Source organism: Eubalaena glacialis, chromosome 18, assembly GCF_028564815.1.
Source record: "Eubalaena glacialis isolate mEubGla1 chromosome 18, mEubGla1.1.hap2.+ XY, whole genome shotgun sequence".
Taxonomy (NCBI): Eukaryota; Metazoa; Chordata; class Mammalia; order Artiodactyla; family Balaenidae; genus Eubalaena; species Eubalaena glacialis.
In genome coordinates, this window is record NC_083733.1 from 11,778,507 (window position 1) to 11,802,085 (window position 23,579).

General features: G+C 38.0%; 1 protein-coding gene across 6 annotated transcripts in view; it reads right to left on the reverse strand.

The window, feature by feature from the left end:
* Nucleotides 1-22,314, reverse strand: part of CNTNAP4 (contactin associated protein family member 4) — a 260,224-nt gene extending 237,910 nt beyond the window's left edge. For 5 of the 6 annotated variants that reach the window (XM_061174472.1, XM_061174474.1, XM_061174475.1 and 2 more), the window contains exon 1: nucleotides 22,036-22,196. In XM_061174472.1, coding sequence (XP_061030455.1) covers nucleotides 22,036-22,120 — 85 coding nt within the window. In that variant the 5' untranslated portion in view covers nucleotides 22,121-22,196. Of the gene's footprint in view, nucleotides 1-22,035 lie in introns of all 6 variants that reach the window. The other variant, XM_061174471.1, reaches the window with a different exon arrangement.
* Between the last annotated feature and the right edge of the window lie 1,265 nt (nucleotides 22,315-23,579).

Below are 23,579 nucleotides of genomic sequence, written 5' to 3' on the forward strand. Positions count from 1 at the left end.
GCTTTTAATATGATGATGGTATTACAAGTGGCCGTATGTTGTGTTGCTTTTCAAGACTACCATGCTTAAAAACCGATTATTCCCTACAGCAGAAACTAACACAACATTGTAAAGCAACTATACTCTAATAAAAAAAAACAACTGATTATTCCCATAATAAAAGACAAAACCCAAGAGTCTCATTCAAAATTTTTCTCTTTTTTAATGCTAATTTTTTGTATACTTCTACTCTCACTTCTCTGGAATTAGAAAGAATGGTGTATAGTTTCTACTTTGTTTTTGTGTAAATAAGTTATCATTTTCATGTTAATTCCTACAAAATGCTGTTGAGTTGACCAAGTATTTGTTACCTGTTCACACCATCACCACTCCAATATAAAAGACATCCTCTCCTTGACCCATCACTCAGGTACTTCCCTGACATGTCATTGCATCTAATCTACTGCAAAGTGACTTTACATGTAGCAACTAAGGCATTAATAGGATGAACTGATCCATGCCACTGTACCAAGGATGTCTTAACTGGAGGCCTCTAGAGAAAAGTGCTAACAACAGTAATAGTTACAGTATTGCATACTATGCCTTAGCCGCATTAAATCCTTACAACAAACTTGTAAGGAAGATATTATCTCCATTTTCTAGATTGGGAATTGAAGATCAGAGAATGTAAATTTCTTGTTGAAGACTTTGGGCTTTTTTTTCTTCTATTCAACATCTTTACTTTAAAGGCTATATTATACTACCAGCACAACTCTCCCACTTTATTGCCTGAACTTTTAAAGTTATTTGAGCAAGTACACTGTGTACAGTATCCTAATTGGACATGATGTGGGAGAGGCAAAGTTGTCTATACAGTAGACAACAATGGAACATACTTTCCATAGTGAGAGTTCTTTAAATGCATCTTTTTATATATATATATATAAATTTATTTATTTATTTATTTATGGCTGCATTGGGTCTTCGTTGCTGCGTGCCGGGCTTTTCTCTAGTTGCGGCGAGCGGGGGCTACTCTTTGTTGCTGTGTGCCGGTTTCTCACTGCGGTGGCTTCTCTTGTTGCGGAGCACGGGCTCTAGGAGTGCGGGCTTCAGTAGTTGTGGCACGTGGGCTCAGTAGTTGTGGCTCGCGGGCTCTAGAGCACAGGCTCAGTAGCTCCGTGGCATGTGGGATCTTCCAGGACAAGGGCTCGAACCCATGTCCCCTGCATTGGTAGGCAGATTCTTAACCACTGTGCCACCAGGGAAGTCCTAAATGCATCTTTGATATGACAGATATCACCTTCAAAGTATTGGCTAATTTAATTTTTTGAAGATAAAACACTGCAAAAATTGAAATTAAAAATCTCTACCACGTTCTAGAGAACACTGAGTCACAGTCAGGAAAGATGAATCAGTATAGTACAAACTTCACATGACTATCATTTCTGCCCTACCTACTCCTCCCCAATCCATAATCAGTATTAAAAGCCCACCACGAACACTCCTTTGCTTGATAAGAGAAAGCCTGAGGGTCTGCATATCAGATAATGTCCCCATTGATGGGAGTGTGATCCTGGAGATGGTTTACAAGCCAGTTGGCCAATATCCCTGCAGACAACTGGGCCCTTGGAGAGCAAATGGCTACAGCCACCTCATTACTTCCAGGATGTGATATGGTCACTCCACTTACTGGTTTTCTGCCTTAATTTCAGATTCTAATGAATTTCTCCACTTGGTTGGGTGCTAGAACTGAGGCTCTGGCTGCTTCCCAGCACTGACTGGCTCCCTTCCTACTCCCACACACATTTGAATGGGGTAATCTAAATAATCTAATTGCCATGCATAAAACCTGCAGCGTTTGTTCTAAAGTCATTTTCAACTCTGCTTGCCCCCATCCCATCAACCCTTCTTATGAACGCTACAGGACTATTACATTTCGATGATTACATTTTGGTTAAACTCCGCTATTACAGTTTGATTAAACTAGCAGTTCTATTCGGGTTCCAGTGCTCTGTGCCACTGCTGAGACCGTCAGCTTGGAACGGCCTCTATACCAGGAGCCATTAGCTGACCTCCTTGGGCTCAACTGTCCTCCTTGTCCTCCTGGCACCCTGTAGAAGCCTCTTGCACAGTAAGTAAAACAACACATTGAAATCCTGTGTTCACACGTTTCTTGTCCCCGTCTAAATGCTCAGCCCCAAAGTGTAGTTGAAAAGCCTCCACCTTTCTGGCTGTGACAGTAAAACGAAAGGAAAGGGGTGGATATAGAGATGCTGAAGAAGGAAGAACGAGTAATTTGTGACCACTCGAAGAGACGGGTGAAGGTAGCAGAGAAATACAAGTGTCTTGAAGGGTCTCTGACTATGGGTTATCAGGAAAAGATAACACATTTGATCTAAAGAGGACAGACATGATTTCTGGCTTCTAGGTTAGTATCTGATTTATCAGGTCTTGTAGTATGAATAATATTTTTAAAAGAAATATTTAAAACAGACATTTTTTGTATGTTGCAAATGCCAAACAAAATCAGAAGTGGCAAGTTATTTGGAGTCTTTGGGTAAAGGGATCTGAAAACAGCATGCTGGAGGATTACATATAACCATTAGCAGAGTAAAATATTATCTATTGTCTGTCTATCTATCTCTCTCTGTCATAAATTTCTCAGCTTCTTTTTGTTTAGTAAACTTTGACAAATTTAAGGAATAAAAACCAATTATTTCATAGCCTGAGAATATATATTTCAATTAACTTGGAAGAAGTTTAAGTGATAGATTGGAATCAAGATTTTCCTGTAAAATCACTATCTCATTCGTCAGTACTAAGGATTTAATTTCCATTGTGAAATAACTCATGACATGCATGCATACCTGGAAGAGCAGGTCCCTTTTAATTTTTTAAAGGTGCAACATAATAAATGAAATATGTTACTGTGGTTGAGTAAAATATAAATAATCATGATTTATTATAACTCATTTAATACCTCAAGTTCTTTGCAATGTAGAGCACTAATATGCGTAGGGCACATTCCTATCTAATAGAATTTCGAATGTATGTTTGCTGGTTTTAAGCAAAATTTAAATTAAATAACAGTGTATTAGAAATGCTGAAATGTTAAGTGGTCAAGACGAGTTAGCTAAATGGTTATCATCAATTTAAATAGCTTGTTAAAGACCAGTTGCTGATTTTGTTGTACTTGAAATTCTGGTGTTCAAAATACTAAAATATTTTTTTAAAAAGAGCTTTTCTTCTTATTTTTCATAAATCCTCTGAGTTCACTTATAAATTAGAAAAGGTTATTTCTTTACAACTTTGTTGAGTAAAAACCTTCTGGGTTTTTCTTCAGAGCTAGATGTGTCCAGGGGCATATTTTAAAAATGTAACAGTTGCCACTGGAGAGCAACTGTAAGCCTCAAATGTTTCCTGCCACAGATTTTTAAATCTCACAAGATTGTGTAACCCTGTAAAACACACTGGCGAATTAAAGCTCTCTAGAGGGGCAATTACCTTAGCTCTTCTCAATGCTTGAGGTATCAAAGATGGTCAGTATTCAATAGCATTCACCTATAGCTTCTGAATCCTTATATATAGCAAAAGAAGTGGATTTGAAATTATGAGGCATTTTCAAAAATGGTACAATTAGTACCATTTCTCTCTCTCCTCTCTCCTTCTCTCTCTCTCTCTTCCATTTTGAGAGCAGAGTCTATACATCTTTATATACCTGTTTTCTAGCACATGCTTCAACATGGAGGGCACTTGGTAAATGTTTGTTCAATTCCATTGAAGAGCAAGTTGTAAAATTTTAATCAACTTTTGCTTTTCTATTTTGTCTAGGTCTTCTTTTTACACATCAAGTGACAGATACTTCAACCCAGACTGTATTTGTCCTGAAGCCTTTAAACAACCCAACTAAAGGAATTCAACCTTTTGTCAGAAGGAGCAAGTATTGAATCTCTACTTTCTAAGACATCTGGGTGGGGTGGGGGTAGATATTTGAGTGGGAGACAGGAAAACATAGTTATCAGTGATGGGGAAGAACAGTCCACAAAACCTTCAATTCAGGTTATATTCCTGTTCCTGCCAAAAATAAGAGATGTCATTAAAATGTAACAACATGCGATGCCAGAAAGTACTCTGTGTGAGCCTTATTTCAGACAGGTTTTACTCAGTATATCACCATGGCATGGATCTTTGTAAAATATCGCATTATATCTCAAAAAATTCAAATATGATCCTTTGTAAACAGAGTGGGGAAGAGAATGAAAAAAAAAAAAAGGAAACAAATATAAATGAATTAAAATTCCTTATTCAGAAAGAAAGCAGCTACATACAAAAAGCATATGACACTTTTTGGAATATAAACACAGTTATAATAAAGCAAAAGTAAAAGCCAATAACTGGAATTGACTATTCCTCGATCTCACGTATCTCTACATTCAATCAATCATGACATTCTGTCAGTCTTACATGTTCACACGGAACAAGTCTGTCTCCACTGTCACTGTCTCAATTTATAGCTCTTATTACTTCTTACAGGAATTAATTCACCCCCTAAATATCTGATTCTGTGTTCCCAAGACAGACTCTATTCCCCTTCCCTCATCATTCCTTCCTTCATATTGCCAAGAGTTTAACTTTACAAAAGACAAATCTAATCTATGTCACACACGTGTACATATAACACTTCTAACAATAAGATGATCCCCTAGAGAATATCAATACTTAGGTCTTTTGTTTGTTTGTTTGTTTGCTTTTTTATACTGCAGGTTCTTATTAGTCATCAATTTTATACACATCAGTGTATACATGTCAATCCCAATCGCCCAATTCAGCACACCACCATCCCCACCCCACCGCAGTTTTCCCCCCTTGGTGTCCATATGTCTGTTCTCTACATCTGTGTCTCAAATTCTGCCCTGCAAACCGGCTCATCTGTACCATTTTTCTAGGAATACTTAGGTCTTTGCTTTACATATAAGACTCATGAGCTGGGATGCTTCCTGACTATTTCTTTAGTTTTATCTGCCGCCAGTCCTCACTTTCAGCCAGTCCTTCTGGATGACTTGTAGTGCCTTCCAATGCTCCACGCTTTGTGAGGCTCCTTCGAACTGGAATGTGCTTCCCCCTACTTCCCCCTCCTGGCTCTTCTATTTGTCCAAGAAATAGCTTTCTCTGGTGTTCTGCCTATAACCAGCCCAGAAGCCTTGTATTCCTCTCTCTCATCATGGCGATCACACTGTGCTGTGCTTTTCTACAGAACTAGAAAGTGGCAATGTTGAGCTTTAAGCCCAGGGTGGGCTAGTTAACAGTTAGCCAAAACAGCAACTGAGCACATTGCGTGTAATAGAACTAACCACCCTGTAAGTACCCTGAATAGTACTGTACATTTTCTTGTAAGAAAATCAAAACCTTAGGCATAAAATATGATCTCAAAAGCCTTTATGTATCTGGGAGTCAAAACTTCCATTCTCAATTGTTAGCAAGAAGTTACCGATTCTGACCATTGTAACATTTCAAAACCACTGATGCTGCGGACATGTGTAATGATAGGTAGCACACTGTAGAGGCTTACTAAATATTTGCTGAGTGAATAAATGAATAAAATGAGCAGAGTAAGGTAAAAGCCCAAGAAGCCTCAAAAATTATAAGAGTAAGGAACACTTTAATAGATTGAATGAACAATCACCCCACCCAGTGAAAAGTAATTGTTTGTATGAAACCAAATACATCCAGGCAATGTAAACATTATTTCACTAAGAATTTTTATAATATTCTTAGTTAGTATTTCTTCTTTCTTTCTTAGGTATAATTCTCTAAATCATCAGTGCCAACTGAAAAATAACCAGAGTCCCAATGAGTGCAATTATAGGGTTCATTTAATATGGAACATATTCACCCGGTATAATTCATGGGGATAAATTTCCAAACTCATAGTCAGTGAAAAATATAATAACTCATCTTATATCAACTCTAGTAATATTACTGGTCATATACTGATTTTTAAAGGAAATGAGAGGAAACATATAGGTTACCAAATAAATCAGAATGGCATTACATCAGGAATCTAGATTGAAATGAAGTGTGTATCACAGCCTGCTTTTCATTTGAATTACTTTAAGGCATGTCTTTCTGTCTTCCCCAAATGGTTTGGGGTCCCTGAGTGGCAGGGATTTATGATTTTACCCCACTAGCCTGACTAGGAAAAAAACTCACGTGTCACTTTAGCGGTTGAGTAGATGGATGGATAATTTCTTTACCTACCACACTCACCCTCCAAAATATAGAAACTCCAGGGTAACTCTGATATTTCTTTTGCTGTGCATCACACTGGAAGCTCACTTAGAAAATAAGCAGAAGCCCTGCAATGGCAACTGTTAGACAGATAGGTACTTACTCTTTTTATATCTCTTATTTTTAGAAGAATGTAAGGCTTAAGAAATTCTTGCTGAAGAAGAAGGAGATTACTTGAATTAGCTCTATGTGTATTAAATAAATTTAATTAATTAATTAAAAAAAAAAAAAAGAAAGTCTTGTTGAACATAAAGAGTAAAGACTGATCACAACCTTCAGTTCCAGCCACTCTGCTAAAAATGCTACATTCAGTTCTGGGCATCAATTGTATCTTTTAATTTAAAAAAAATAAAAACAGCGCATTCGAGAAGATGCAATAAATTTCAACTCTTGGATTAGCCATTTGCTTGTGGTATTTCACCTCGTATTTGACTAGCAGGTGAAATTAAATACATTTATTTTCAACAATATCCAATTAGTTCCAAGCATATACCCATAAAACTGTGAAGATATACTTTGTGAAAGGTTGCTTTAAATGCAGAGTCACAGAAGTCCACCTAAAAAAAGTGGATTGTACAAAGTAAGAAGAAATTCATTTTAGGACCAATTAATTAATGCCCTAGGAAATCATTTTCCCTTAATATTTTTTACTCGTGTGATTGGGAAGATAGAAAGAAAACTAGAAAGCATTCAATGTTGTTATACCTAGAACTAGAAATCTCATGAATATTGTTATATCAAAGATAATATTGAAGACTTCCCTGGTGGTGCAGTGGTTAAGAATCCGCCTGCCAATGCAGTGGACACGGGTTCGAGCCCTGGTCCGGGAAGATCCCACATGCCACGGAGCAACTAAGTCTGTGCGCCACAACTACTGAGCCTGTGCTCTAGAGCCCAAGAGCCACAACTATTGAGCCCTCGTGACACAACTACTGAAGCCCGCGCGCCTCGAGCCCGTGCTCCGCAACAAGAGAAGCCACTGCAAGGAGAAACCCGCGCACTGCAACAAAGAGTAGCCCCCGCTCGCCACAACTAGAAATAGCCCGCGTGCAGCAACGCAGACCCAATGCAGCCAAAACTAAATAAATAAAATAAATAAATTTAAAAAATAATAATACTGAAATGGTGATCTCATTGATTTTTTCGATAGAGCAAATTTTTAAGGTGTAGTATATTGCTTGTGCAGAGTAACGAGGAAATATTAAAGAGAGCTGAGCTAGATGAATAGGGGTCAGTAGTCAAAGAAAGAGTGAGACACAAAGTGCTCTTAATGTCTCTGATATTTTTCTTTTTCAGAAAGAGATTGGGATTAATGAACACCATTCAAAGGCATATCAGATATTTCACAGAATCATATCCACCCTGGGAGACTGGCTCAAGGGGTATTGGTCCTGGTTTAGCTGTGGAAACAGAGTTCTCATTCAAAATTGTAAATCTGAAGTTTTTCTTTTTCACTGTGATCTTCATTATATATAGGTTGCTTTTCCTGATTAAGGAGGGAATAAAAGTAGGGAGGAATACTAATCTGTTTTGTTGAGATGTTGAAATTTTTCTCAAAAAGATGGAAGAAATTATCATTTTTTTTAAAAGGAAGACAAAACCGGAAGATGCCAGAAGGAAATCAAAATCAGTACCAAGGGAGGAGTGATACGGCAGTTAAGAGGTTCTTCCCATAAACAGTGACTCATGCCTTCTGGAGAAGACACTAGGCTCATGGCTACAACTGAAAACCTGCACTTGCAGCCGCCCATCAGAGGCCATGGGCACCAAGCTCCTGAGAGACACACAGGTAGGGATGATTGGTGATATTGCTGAGGGCTGTAGAGACGAGACGGCTGTGTGTGTAACTGACAAGACCAATGGATGAGTGAGCAGGTTTCCCGGAGGGTGACAGATGTGCTTCTGCGATCTGTCAAGTGTGGCAATCTCTACCCACCACCTCTGATTCATGTTTGAACAAATGATACCACCGGAAGAGACACAGAACCATCTTTAAGTGTTATAAATTCTTGAGCAGGAAAGGGAAGGGTGTAGACAGTTATCGTGTTAAATTTCTCCTTCCAAAATAAATTTAGGTTTTCACTAAAGTGGGGCAAAGACATTGAACACTTCATGACACTGACATGTGTAAATGGCTTAAGATCCTGTGATCTTAGAGAATTACAGGAATCTTAAGACAGCCATATATTAGAAACAGACACTGGTAGACTGAGAAACTTTAAAAATAAATCAGTGAACAACCAATTGGTTCTTAACGTTTACATAAGAGCATATCCACTTGACAAGTTACGAAGAACCATTTAAAAAGACAAAGAATATTTAGCCACAAGAGAAATGCACTGGAGATGATGGAAAAGCATGCATAAGAGAAAACACTGGTGTGAACAGATGCTACATTAAGATTGAGTGAAACAATGTATGGCGAACATCTGTCCCAGTTCCCAATACTAGGAGGGCATTCTACAAATTTTAAATTAGACAAATTTTAAATTGAATTTAAAGAAGTTATTAGAATGATGATTGTTCATTTGTTTTACCTACGTTGTGTTTGGTTGGTTTTGGCTTGACAAAGAAAGCATCCCAGGGAATAAAGGGAGAATCTGTGTGCTCTGGGTTTTACAGATTAGAAGTGGAAAAGTGCCAGAGGAAACAAACTGCAAAATCAACTTTTGGGAAGGGGACATGAGAAACACAGGGAGCAAATCATAACACAACTGGAGCTCGGTAACATAAAGGAGAAAAGAATTTGGAGGGGGATAGCGGGATGTCAGAAACTCGTGGGCAGAGGCAGTTAGGGAGCACCAGGCCCAGATAAAAGGAGAGAGAGAAGGGCCAGGGAGTGCTAGCGCCTGTGGCAACAAGGCGGCGGGGGTTAGCGGAGGAGCACACTGCGCGTGATCCCAGCAGCGCCACTGAGGACGGGGTCCATCGGAAGACAGCTTAAAAAAACTTGTAAGATGACTTCACTCACTTGATAGGTTTCAGTAGGTCAGAGCAATATCCGTCTCAAATACCAAGAGAAGATACGTTTTACTCAGGCAGTTGAAACAGGGAGAGCACTTACTATGGACACCACCCCACCCCTCCCCCAAATTCATACACTGAAGTCTTAACCCACCATGTGACTGCGTTTGGAGATAGGGCCTTTCAGGAGGTAATTAAGGTTGAATGAGAGCATAAGGGTGGGGCCCTAATGGAAGAGGGCTGGTGGCCTTATAAGAAGAGGAAGAGACACACCAGAGAGCTCCCTTTCTGACTGATCACACACAGAGGAAAGGCCATGTGAGGACACAGTGAGAAGGTGGCCATCTACAAGCCAGGAAGCGAGGTGTCACCAGGTATCAACCCAGCTGGCACCTTGATCTTTCATTTCCAGCCTCTAGAACTTTGAGAAAATAAACTTCTGTTGTTTAAGCTACCTAGTCTGTGCCATTTTGTTATGACAACCCTAGCAGACTAATACAGCACCTAAAGGGAGCGTATCCCTGAACATGGGGAAGGAGAGTGGTTTCACAGAGGCAAGAAACAAAATTGCAGAGTGCCTTGGTCAGGCACTGTTGCAATCTTGCAGAAAGGAGCTGGTTTTTCTTTGTGATTTGAGCTGTTGCAGCCCCTTAGAACCTGTTCCTGGAACTATCGACTCAAAGAAGGAATTTAGACAGAATGCATAGGTCCTTGGGTATCAGTGAGCAAGGGTAGGGGGTTGTCGGTGGAACTCAGAGGAGAAAAATTTACACTTATATATACACTGGGTGATGTTTGATACTTTACTTCAACTCGTAAGGAAGAGCTTGTTGATAAAATACAAGTGACAGAATCCTTGGAAGAAAACAGGCACATTACCTTATAATTTATCACACCAGGGAGGGAACCCTGAAAACAGGCAAGTGTGGGTTCTGATACTCAGGGGAGGTGATCTTAAAGGCTCACAGAGAAGATGAGTGTATTCCATTTCAAAGAGCAATGGTTTTGGCATCATGAAAGTTGGGTTCAAGTCCGTCCCAGGTTACCCTTCCTTACTCAGTGGCTTTGGAAATACCTCCTACCTCCTAAAGTCCAGTTTCCTAGTTTGTAAAATAGTGATAATAATGTCTGCCCTCCAGGCCTGTGAGGTACACTCCACCACCTTAGAGTCCACAGAGCCCAATGCAAAAGGAATATTTGTCAATATTAATGATAACATACGTCATGTGTGGAAAGCTATGAACTATAAAATAATAGCAATGAAAGTCCCAAATATTTACCATGAGGAGGAATAAACATGAGAGGAATCTTTAAAAAATGATGACATTTTACAAGAAAATAATCTTTAAAAATGTGTGTAATTAAAAGAGGAATATACAAGTTCAGAACTCATTAATGTTTGTCAAAATTACTAAAGGCAATGAAAAACGTGTTGCATATATTTAAAGACAAAAGAAGACCAAAGAAGCTGCAGGTACACTCTTTATAAAGTTAATGATGAAAAGAAAAAAAGAGAAAACTGATTTTATTTTTCTTCTACCCTCCATAAAGGAGAAAAATCTTCAAATGGGAAAATGTAAAATAAAGGAATTGAAGTGCAAGATAGATGAAGGAGTTGAAAATTTCTTCTCGAAATGTGGCAAGAACTTTGTGGTCCAACTTTCCAAATTGAAGGTGATGACCTGGGAGGCCCTACAGAAATGAGGAGGCACACTGATGGCCTGCAAGAGGAAAAATGCTGTTCCAAGTTTATTCTTATGATGTATTTTTGGTTTGCCTGTCCATTGAACATCCTCAATCCAAAAATGACCTGATAGGGGCTTCCCTGGTGGCTCAGTGGCTAAGAATCCGCCTGCCAACATGGGGGACATGGGTTCAATCCCTGGTCCCGGAAGATCCCACATGCCGGGGAGCAACTAAGCCCGTGCGCCACAACTACCGAGCCTGCGCTCTAGACCCCGAAAGACACAACTACTGAACCCGCGAGCCACGACTACTGAAGCCCATGCGCCTAGAGCCCATGCGCTGCAACAAAGAGAAGCCACTGCAATGAGAAGCCCGTGCACTGCAACGAAGAGTAGCCCCCACTAGCCACAACTAGAGAAAGCCCGTGCGCAGCAATGAAGACGCAACACAGCCAAAAATAAATAAATAAATTTATATTAAAAAAATGACCTGATATAGTGGCCTATCAAATGACATTTGCTGTAAATAAAAAAGGAAGCAGAGAGAGAAAGGGAGACATATTTTCTAAAAAATCAGATTTGATACTCTATGATCAGGAATAGGCGAACACTCAAGGTTCTACTGAATTTCTGTTAGAAGAATGAAGAGAGGTGAGGTGGTCTGATCAGGCAAGACTCCACAGAGGAAGGAGGTGAGGCTTGCTTTCAGTAGAAGTTTTCCAGGAGGATTTAGAGGGAGTGATTGAGGGCAATTAGGCAAAGGGAACAGCAGCTGTAAAGACCAGGTGACAGAGGCTAGAGGACACTTGCAGGGGGGCAGGATTGTGAGGGAGAGAAAGCAATTAAGACAGACAAAAGGGGAAAGATAAGCAAATTCAGAGGAGGAAGATATTTGTTTGCTACGCTAATAAATTTGGACTTAATATACACCTAACAATGAAATACAGCTGAGACAGGACTCGCTTTCATTTTGATAAAAACCTTAAACATTAATTAAAAACATCAATTCATTATGGCAGACACCTAAAAATATGATATATGTGTAGTATTTAAAAATACTGCATGAGTCACAGGAAGTAGTGAGGGAGGAAGGGGACAGCTGCCTCGCAGGTCTCTCAGCCAAAACAACCCTGGCAATCGCAAAGATGACAGATGCCACAGCCAGATCATCCTCACATCCAGGAAAGTGATCACGGAAGGCTCAGTTTTGCTAACTCAGAAAAAGAGGGCGCTGCTGGCATCTTCTCTAGAGAATGTGTCAGTGATTAATGATACTACATACCTTCTTCTCATACTAATCTGTTTCATGTTGCGATTTATATATATATATATAATAGAGGGGGGGAGAGAGAGAAAGCGGGGGGGAGAGAGAGAGAGAGACAAGGCAAGCACATAACAAGGCTTTTAAGAGATGAATATGATCATTTACAAGGCCACACCAGCAAACGACTCAGTTTTATGCATCAAGCATAGAAAATTATTGTGATCATGATTTTATTCTTAGTACCCAAAATTCTACATCATATTTTTGGTAGCCTCCTTTTTCTATTTCTGTAGTAGACATTTGACTATGAAATATTTTATCATATTCCATTTTGTGATTAGATCCTATAGGTTGCTATGAATTTAAGAAACCAAAAGTTATCTTCAGTGTTTGCTCCTTGCTTTCTTACATGTATGCTAGTTCTTTTCCCGAATTTTCTCTCTTTTGTGTGTTTTAGGAAGGACTACACATCTTACGATACCTAAAGTTGTGTTATGACATTTTACAAGGCGCATGATGTTTTCTTAACAGTATTATAATACAGGCTCATGTTAAAGTACAACAGTTCAAATAAGCACAGAAATCATACTCACAATGGAACAAAAGAGCCTAATTGAGCAGCTTTATAACCTTGCACAGAATTCCCTCACCACCACTTTAGATAGAATTGCTTTTATTTTAGCAATGTTCTTTTAATTAAGTCCTAAACATCTAAAACATGGCAAATGTAAATATGTATTATAAATCCTTAATTATGAGGATTGCTAAGCATTCATGCAGCTTTCTGCCTTGGAGATAGTTTCTTTTTGTTCAAAATCAGCCAAAATTGAGAAATAAAAGTGAATGGATGTGAAAAATGCAAAACTTTGTTTAGAATGCCCTTCTCCTGGTAGCAGTATCACTTCACCACATTGTCTTCAAGAGTTAAATTATGTTTCAATTTATCTAGTGGCTTTTAAGTCAAAACCTCTCCTGCCATTTTCTGCCTTTGTTGCCATATTCAGAAAGACTAGCACCCTGAGACTGACTAGAAGTTGAGTTAACTATTGGGGATCCAGAGGTCTTCATGGCCTTTGCCTAGAAAATAAAGCACTTTGGGATCAGAAAAGGGCAACACTGTCCCTCTGCTTGGGATGAGTTTAAACTGGATCCAGAAAGACTCTTGCTATTTTTAATCCCACATACTGTTTTAAAACTATACAGGAGACTATTCTGGTATAGTAGCAATAAAATAAAAATCTTATTATGTATCCCAACAATACTTAATTGAAAATGTGCCACCTAGGGGATTGTCTTCCATTTCTCTGCCGACATGGCCAGTCCCTACCCACAATATCTTCCAACATATGCATGCACGCTCGCACGCGCACACACACACACACACACACACTGACAATTTCCTCTCAGCATTCATTTCCCTCACAGACCACTTTGCATTTAGTTCCCTTCTTCTGTTTGGTTATCTACTGATGAACATATCTTAAAAGACAAACACATATCAATATCTTTGAAAACTAAAGACAAGTCTTGAAGATCTAAACACATACTCAATCTTTTAGAACAAAGCTGTTAGCCCAGAGAGAAACTGAACTTTCTCAAATTTTCTCAAAAATCTCTCTTTTGGGTCTGATACACAAAGGTAATGTGTTTACATTAACAGGAAAATGCGGGGTTCTCAGCTATGGGCCACAGGGTCAAATGTCTGTTCATTGCCATCCAAGCATCTCCCAACTCCAAGGCTTGCAACAAATTCCTAGGAGAGTTTATCAATGCCCTTCAACGGACATTCAAAAAATATCTCTCGGGACTTCCCTGGTGGCGCAGTGGTCAAGACTCCACGCCAGTTCAGGGGGCCCAGGTTCGAGCCCTGGCCAGGGAACTAGATCCCACATGCATGCCCCAAATAAGAGTTCGTGTGCCACAACTAAGAAGCCCGAGTGCCACAACTAAGGAGCCTGCCTGCCGCAACCAAGACCCGGCGTGAGCAAATAAATAAATAAATTTTTTTTTTTAAAAATCTCTCTGTAGGTTATAACTTCAGAGTAAGTCTGAATTAACGAAATTACAGGTTGTAGTTTGTCTTAAAACTATACGATAAATGTATTTAGGAAAGCAGTTGAATTTATATATTCACATGCTGTTTCTAAACTAATATCGACCTGTGACCTCACTTGTAAGTATCATATTTGCCAGTGAGGGAAAAAAAATGGTTACAGAAACAAGTATGTTTTTTATAATTTAGAAACACATAACATCTTATTCTAGAGCACTGCCAAGTAATAAGAAGTACTCAGTAAAAAAAGTAATTAGAGCTGTAGGACAACTGATACATATCACACCCTTTTTTTCCTTTGTGATTTAAAAACCTTAGAGGTAAATTTCTTCACTGTTCTATTAAATACTTATAGCATAAAAAAATTTTATAGTTACTAATTTTAAACTACTTAAAATGTCAAATGTTTTTAGGCTGCACTCACTTTTCCAATTATTACATTGGAATGACTCATTAACTGTAACATAAACGGGCTCATTTTTACCTCCTGTTATGCTATTTCTCTGGTTTTATGACCAGAGTACCACTTTTCCGTGAACCATGACGAAAATGCACTGGGAGAAAAAAAAAATGAAGCACATACTCTTCCTTTTCCAAATACCAACTCACCTCAGAAGAACTGAAGTAATAATGACAATTTGTAATGTATTTTGCATGTACATTCTTTACCAGTAAGTAATACCGTAGTTTCAGGTCCCATGTATGTGAATACCTTGGCAAAAGACATGCTTGCAAAAACTTTATCCTCTGAAAGTCAATTGGGAAACAAAAATATCTTTACTTGTGCTAGTAGCATATCAGATATGGTGTTTACCAACACAGAGTCACCAAGACCCTGGAGTGATCAGCACCGTGGAAGGTCTAAATTCATAGATTATAAACAAGGAATGATAGTTCTAGAAGTCAAATAAATAAACATATGTATACATACATGCCTAACTGAAGCACACAGCCAGACAACAACTGTCTTAGAACTCCTTGAAAAAATTCAAATGCTGGAATCTCAGACAGCAAAGTTTCTCCCAAAAAGTAACTAAGAAGATAATCCAATGGTCAATGACATCTCGGTTATTTAGAAATGCATTTATTGTAACTTAGTCTTATGGGTAAACTATCCATTATTTCTCAAGAAATTTTAAACTTTAAAAAAAAAACTCAAAGACTTCAAATTACAATATTAATATTGTGGGTAAATTATTCATTTAAGTATATTCAGTTAATTGAGGCTTTTTGATGAGTTCATTCTTCCTTTAAGGACTTCCAATGATAAACACAAGTTCTTCTAAAGCTCCATAATTTTTTGTCTGCATTTAGTTTAGGGCATTTATTTCTCTTTCTGAGATTTTCCTTTTTATAGGGACCCAAATCAAATTGACCTTAGCATGTGATGCTACAATTCAAGACATGTTTTTAAAGGTGTGTTTGTTAAGGAGTGTTTCTAAAAGATCCCACCTGAAATACCCATTAAAACAACAATCCATATATTCTATGAGAATTCACCCCACCACCACCAAGAACACAGCTCAGTTCACCTCATGATCATGGTTAATCCATGAAACATCCCCTATTTTAAGCACATATTCTGTGATGGGTCCGTCCTTCCTTACCATACAGTTAACTTGAAAAACTGCAATAATTCTAAATAAATACTAAACAAGTTACTGAGGCCAAGATTTCTGAATCGATAAAAATGAAAAAATAATTAAGCTAAGCAATAATGGAAACAGCAGGCCACTTAAAAAAAATCAAACTCTGCATTATTTAATATTTCACCAGAAACAGTCACCTACAAATCTGAATACACATATCTGGGATTTATGTAACAATGCTGGATAAATTCTTATTATTCTTCCTACTGTTTTCAGGGGCTGGGTCATTCTGTAAACTTTCAGTCACAACAGAGGAAAGGAAAATATTTTTTTTAAAGGACAGAGAAGGACTTCATAAATAACCTGACTAATCAGTGATATGATTCGTAAGTTGACAACATTAAGGCCCCAATACGATTTATCTGAGGTAAAGGAGATTCAGATTCTAAATACAGTATCAAATTGTGAAAAAGCGGTGTTTGCAAAGCAAGACTGGTATTCTATTGTAAAAATGTTCAGAACCATGTAATGCGAGTGTCACTATTCTTTATCATCTATTTACCACAGAGAGTCATGAATCCCATCATCATTCTCGTCCACACCCAGAATAAGTCACATTAAGTAAGCTATATGAGACAGTCCTAGGCTGTCTTTGATCTGGAAATTGGTCTTTTGATAAGACAGAAATCTTCATTAGTTCTGCACCATTGTAAACAGTATTATGAAAAATAAATCATTTTAACATATGGCCATTCATTTGCGGGAAAAAATGCTACAGTGAAATTTCAAGGAAAAGAATTTTTAAAATATTATACCGTATCATATTTTTTAACTTAAACTTTAAAAAAAAACACTGTAGTAAACAGTGTAATGTAAATAAAATGAGGCCACTCATCAGTTCTTGGAAATGAAAATTAAATACAATTCCAAATGGACAAGGCATTTACATAAAAATTAATTATCTTGGCATGAGTAGGTAAAAGGCACCTGCTTAATTATTATGAATTCTCAGTGGGCAGTGCTTAAATGAAAATCTATTTTTCAATTTATTCTAGAAAGTTTGCCAATTTCAGAATTTTTAGGAAGCTGCTACTGTAAAAGTCATAGGGACAAGGACATTCTTCCAGTAAGATGATTTACTTCATACAATCAGTGATTTCAAATGCATGTTCCTTATTAGTATGGAGTCGAATAATTTACACTAATGAAAGTATAAAATAACAACAGAATTTTCATTCAAAATATCTAAGCTGCAATTACTTATACACTTTATTGAACTTCTTATACTAAGGGGATTACTTGAGATTGAAAGTGTCTCTTTAGCAGCCAAAACTGCTGAAACTTTGCAAATAGTTATAAATAATTCATACCCATGGAAATAACAAGATTTCTGAAGAATAATGTCTTTAAGAAGACACATATGAAGAAGATGCTAATGAAGGCTTCTTCTGTTATAGCTCCTGGCAATTGTAGCATTACCTTCAGCACTTCAATTCTTCAGGAATGTATTTGCGTACTAAATAAAGACTAAATTTTATCATAGCAGTATATAATTTATCCACTATCCAGGTCACATCATTATATTATATTGTGTCTTATTTAAGTCAAGGGTCAATGAACTTTTTCTATGAAGAGCTAGAGAGTAAAGAATGTTATTTAGGTCCTTGTATAATGAGAGGGAAATCAATTTTAAGATAATTTTATTGATAAAATTAAAAATATAATAATAATTGAGTATAAGTTTTTGCCATACAGGTCTACTAATGAGAAGAATGAACAACTAAGATTTGAATTTCATATAATTGTTTTATGCCACAGAGAATTCTTCATTTAATTTTTTTCAAACATTTCAAAATGCAGTAAATCAACTATACACCAATAAAAATTAATTTGAAAAAATTTGAAAAAAATGTAAAAACCATTCTTAGCTCACAGGCTACTACACAAAACAGGCAGTGGGCTAGATCTGACCCATGGGCCATATTTTACCAACCTCTGAATTAAATATTACATTATCTTACAAGTGACATTATATAATTCTATTAATTTGTTTTCACTGAAAAGGTAAATTAATTCAATCTTGATACAGAGATTGGCTTCCATAAAGGAATTGTTTACATATGATACAAATTCTGACATTAATTTTAGAAGACATAAAAATGTTTTTTACTTAGGTTAAGCACTAGGTATCACGTGGAAGTCATGTGTTCAATTCCTTGTTGGCTATGAGCTGTGTTATCTCCATAGCTGGAGGCTGCCCTTATCAGAAATGATTTGGGATGTATACTATCAGGAAAGGGGAGAATGCACCAGATTGATGAAAACAAATCAGTATCGCTGTTAGAAAAGTGAGTCAAAGTTCAGGCTCACCTTTATATCCAGAGGTCAGCTACTTATGTATTGCAACTCATAATTGTATTTTATCAGTACTTTACTGTTTATACTAGTAATTTTTTGCTATGGAAAAGAATTTGGGTGGGAAGGAGGAGGAAAAGAAGAAAGTTTCTAGAAAGAGGTACAAGGCTGAATCTGAACAATTTGAGAATCTGTCCAGTAGCATTTAGGTGGCATCCCAGAGCCCACAAGAACAATCATCTACTCAAGTCATTACCTTCATCTTTTGTTAATTTTAACATATTCTTTAGTGCTTCTTTCAGGGTAGATATCATACAGCCTTTATTCCAATTATGGAAAAGAAAGCACACAGTGAGAAATTAACTTCTAATTATGTCATTCATAAGCTACTTGTTAAGCATTAAATATTCTCAGAATACCTGAAGCCAGAGAGCTTCCATCACATGATCTGCAAGAGTAAAAATAAAAGCAAAACTCTTAGCTGCCTTACGACTTACACCTTTTCTTCTTTTACGGTGTCCACCCCTCCCCCAACAACGTCTTAATGCTCAGAAGGAAACTGGGGGTTCATAAGAGCAATTTAAAAATAAAGGGACTTCCCTGGTGGCACAGTGGTTAAGACTCCACGCTCCCAAGGCAGGGAGCCCAGATTCGAGCCCTGGTCAGGGAACTAGATGCCACATGCATGCCGCAGCTAAGAGTTCACATGCCACAACTAAGGAGCCGGTGAGCCAACACTAAGGAGCCCACCGGCCGCAGCTAAGCCCCAGTGCAACCAAAATAAATAAATAAATGAAAATAAATATTTTTAAAAAAATAATTTAAAAAAATAAAGAGATGACTCCCTTTTCAGTGCATGTATCTTACTAGCAAGTGAAGAAACCAACAACAGCCTGTGCAGCTTATCAAAGAGCAGCCCTACTAGGAGGATCTGTCTCTAAACTTTCACAGAAGGAACCCTTCAATATAATAACACCTTGACCAGAACAAGGAGGAAAGACCTGGGGCTGGTTCAATGCTTTTGAAATGTCAGGTAGGGTGCTAATAGCCAAAGAATGTGGTCCATTCAACGTTTTCCATCTTTAGTCAGAAGAGGAGTCAGCAGTCACCAAAGATGTATAAGCACATGCATCTAGTGGTTTATGCATCTTTATATAAATATATACATATGTTCACACACACACACACACACATAGATACACATGAACATGTATGTGTGTGTGTGTGTTTGCACAGAAACCTTCTAATGTAAAGTTACCCTGTTGATTAATTAGATCAACTAACATTCAAATTAAAGTGTACCTAATCCCTGAGCTGTCCCTGGTGTACAGAGTCCTGTCCCATGAAAGCTTTCATACTGGCGGCCTTGGGCACTCTTGGGCCGACTCAGTGGATAGCAGATTTGCTCCTGGTGAATCAGCTGTAAATAGATAGAGGGAAAATGTCTTTGTATTCACCCGAGAGACTGACCTTTAATTTCCTTTATTTTTATTCAGTTCTCCCTGACTTTAATATTGGTGTTCACGATTGATTCATGTTTTAATATAAAGTCTTGTCCAAAAGAATTACTGGAGCTATTATAATACTTTTAAAACACTTATGCTGGTTGATGGTCACTTGTCACTACGCTGAATTACAACCTTGCTGGTAAACATATAGACTTGTTCCTCCAAAAAAGATACAACACATGGAGTACCATGACTTGGTAATAAGTACCTTGCTTTCTTTCTCCCCCACAAAATACTAATGAAATAAAACTTGGGAAATGAATTTTTTCTTTTATATCTACTGCTGCAAATCATACTGTCAATGTGATAGTAACAAGAAATTACTAAATGCACCTTTAATTATCTGAAGTCATTTAACTGCATTTATGACACTTTAAGAACAGTCAACTCTTAAAACATATGGTAACCAAGAATTCCAACTTTAATATTTAAATGTTCCTAATAATTTAAAATGCTACAGGTTCTTTAATCAAATGTTTAAAAGAGCATTAAACTACTTCCTGAAGAATAAACCAAGGCTGAAAGAATACAGAATCAGGATTGAAATTTTAAGTGTCAGGAGAGGCCCAGAGAGAGCTCAGCACCCATGAATATTCTGCTCTCCTCAGATCTTCTCAGCAGCTCACCTTTCCTTTGAAGAAGATATATTACAAAGAAGCTATTGAATGTCGATCTGCCTTTTACTGGACTTCAAGAAAATAAACAAATGTAAACAACTAATAGCCCAGTCAGTCACATTAATCAATGATAAACTCAAACAGTCAGCGTATTGGAAAGACAAGACTGCCTCTAGGCCAGACTTAAGCTCTGCTTTTCTTAAGGGAAGGATGCTTCAAATGATGTGCTTTACATTGTAAGAGTGACCTCTAGCGCTTCCTTTTTTGTTGAACTTCGGTAGTTGGACGATGAATTACTTACGCGTTTTCTACAAAACTTTCTCTGTGTGTGTGTGTGGGGGGGGTCTGTGTTGTTATTGTTTGTTTGTTGTAATGTTGGTCAAATGCTACTATTACAGCATTCCAAGATTTTGATTAGGTGAAAATATGCACATTTTATTGACTCATGGGATTCTTACACCCCCAAATTAAAATAGAAGCTAAAACACAGTGCAGCATCCGAGTGAAGTTCTCTTCTTTCAGAGTGATAGATATACCACACCGTTAAATGAGCTAATACTGAATGGAAGCACGGAATCACAGTGGCCATTCAATGTAAATGAGCATTTGGCTTGTGCCAGTAAGGTCATTTATAATGTTCTTCCCACATCAGAGTGCTTTAGTGCACTCAAGGGATGTGCCATAGCAAATGCCTGGTTACTGGCTTATTTGTGTCCCCCAAACCTAAACCTGCTTGAACAGTAGTGACATAAATTCCTGATCAGGCCTCATAGCCCTTTCTTGAAAAGCAGATGAGCTTTTCCTTTAAAGTCCAAGAAAGAGAGAAAAAGTTGTATTTGCCAAGCTTGTTGATCATTCATCAGGGAGGGGGAAATTCTCCCATTTAGAGATTTTAGGCCAAATGTAACTTTTAAAACTTTTCCTTATCTCTAATAAAAAGTGGATGAAGGCGCCTCTGTCAAATCATTTTGGATGACACTTAAATTAGAAATAAGGTCTTAATAAATCTTCCCTGGGACCATTAACTCAGAATCAGAATATTCAATCACAAATTTATAAAGTTAAAAATTCAAGAATAATACTTTTGAAAAAAGCACTTGAATGTATTTCTTTAAGCAAGATGTAGGAATCAAGCCCCCTCTTTCAGTAGTGTTCAAGTCTCATTCCGGTGGCAGTGAGGGCACAATTCCTAATATTGAGGTTCACCTCTACCAATTCTGCCCCTGAATTCTGCAGTACATTTCAGTTATTATCCTGGCATCATTTTAAAGATGCAGCCAGCTATCAGTCTGCCAAATTGCAAACTTCAGAAATCTAAGCTAATGTAGCATAATGTAAAGTCTGCCAGTTGTTTTCCTGTTAGACATAATTCCAATAAAATTCAGTAAACCTAAAAAAGGGAAGAAACGAAGACATTCACAGGCTATTCCGTGATTAAGATGACGATTTAATGTTTTACTAGAACTTGAGTGTTCTCAATGAATACAGAAAGACAAGAGGACAAGATTCTGCTCATAGACAAAAAGAGAAATGATACTTTGCATATTCTGACCAGACCAAGAGGAAAGACATGTGTAAACCCAGTCGTATTTGCAAGATTTTAAGTGATGCTTCATTTATAGCAATATGCTTTGCAGCAATTCCAGCTGCAAATAATAATCATAAAAAACAACAGAATTAAAGTTTTGCAGCGAGGCCCCCTTCAAGTTTTAAATCATTTGCTGTATACTTACAGGAATTCCCAGCTAAAACCCTGTTCCAATTTGGAGTAGATAACAGAAGTAGCGTCTTGAGAACAGCTCCGGTGACAGACCCCATGTTCACATTTATTGGGCTCCCCCAAAAGATCTTGAGTGGCTCTCCGAGGGCTCCAGTCCTGCTCTCAGTCTCTCTCCCAGCTCTGTCTGGATTTTCAGCACCTCTGGGTCTCTTGGTCTCTCTACCTCCTCCTCTTCCTTCCCTCTCTCTCTCTCTCTCACACACACAAACACACACACCACAGCCCTGACTGCTCACTGAAAAGCGCTCAGCATCTTTCCGAACGAGCATCCACACTGCCGAGGCCACGCCCACTCCTCGCAGCCGTGGTCCCAGAAATTGGCAGCAGCGGCGTCCCTCCTCCAAATTCACAGCAGCGCTCAGAGCTCCGCCGTGCGCTGCGCTGCTGATGAAAGCTGCACTTGGAGGCGAGGCCTGCCGCTCCTGGGCCTCCTCGGGGCTCCCTCCCCTCTCCTCTATTCTTCAATAATCCTTAACCCTTTTCTCCCCTCTGGAGATGTCCGTGGGGGGAGGGGCGAGGCGGTGGAGCCTCCTGATTTTCTGGAGGTCTTGCCTTCAGCAGAGCCAGTCAACATACTGAGCTAATTCCTGATTATCCGGGAGTGCATCCAGGTAAAACTGTGTTTTGTTTCAAAACAAAAGCATAAAATGAGACAGAAATAACTAAGCAGCATTGGTAAATTGTAGCTAAAACTGTCCTTGGGGAAAATACTTGCTGTTGTTTTTCTCTGTTTATATAAAATTATCCTCTTCAGCTATGGTGCCAGGATTTTATTATGGAAATGCCTCACAAGGAAACAGACGTTCCTGTTTGGCAGATATTTAAAATCATCTAGTAATAGTCTGCAAGAAATTAACATTTCTTATTTTAGTGCATCAGGAGTACAAATCCACAAACTGAATGCTTTGGATAGATCTATTTTGATGAATGCTTCAGGCTGTGAATACACAGTGGCATTCTACAATCAAATTCTTTAATAATAATTCCCAAAAGGCCCAAAAATAAAAATGATGGGATAGTGAAGAAAGGGAACCCCCCCCCAAAACACACACACACACACACTCACACCAAACCTCCTAAACAATATAAAGATGTAATTCAAATGGCCTAAAGGAGAGAGGAGTGAAGTTGAATTCAGAAGATCACCAGCTACAGAAAAATTACTCTTCAAATGGCTGATCCATGGATACTGCCAGTTCTTGAATAGAATATTAAAATATTTAAATAATGGAGCCAGTATCACATAGTGATAAGTGTATAACATGGTGTCATAGAAGGATAAATCAGCTCTTCAAAATAAATGTCAAGATATTTAACTTAGAATGTGCTAAATTTTATAACAATAGGAACACTATTCCTCGGGAGCCCCGAGGAGGTTCTCAAGCACTTCTTGGTGATAACAAGTTAGAAGAAACATAAGCATTCAGCAGCAGCAACCTTGCTATAGAATGAATGAAATAAGGGGGAAATGACAGAAGCATTCACCATAAGAGCTAG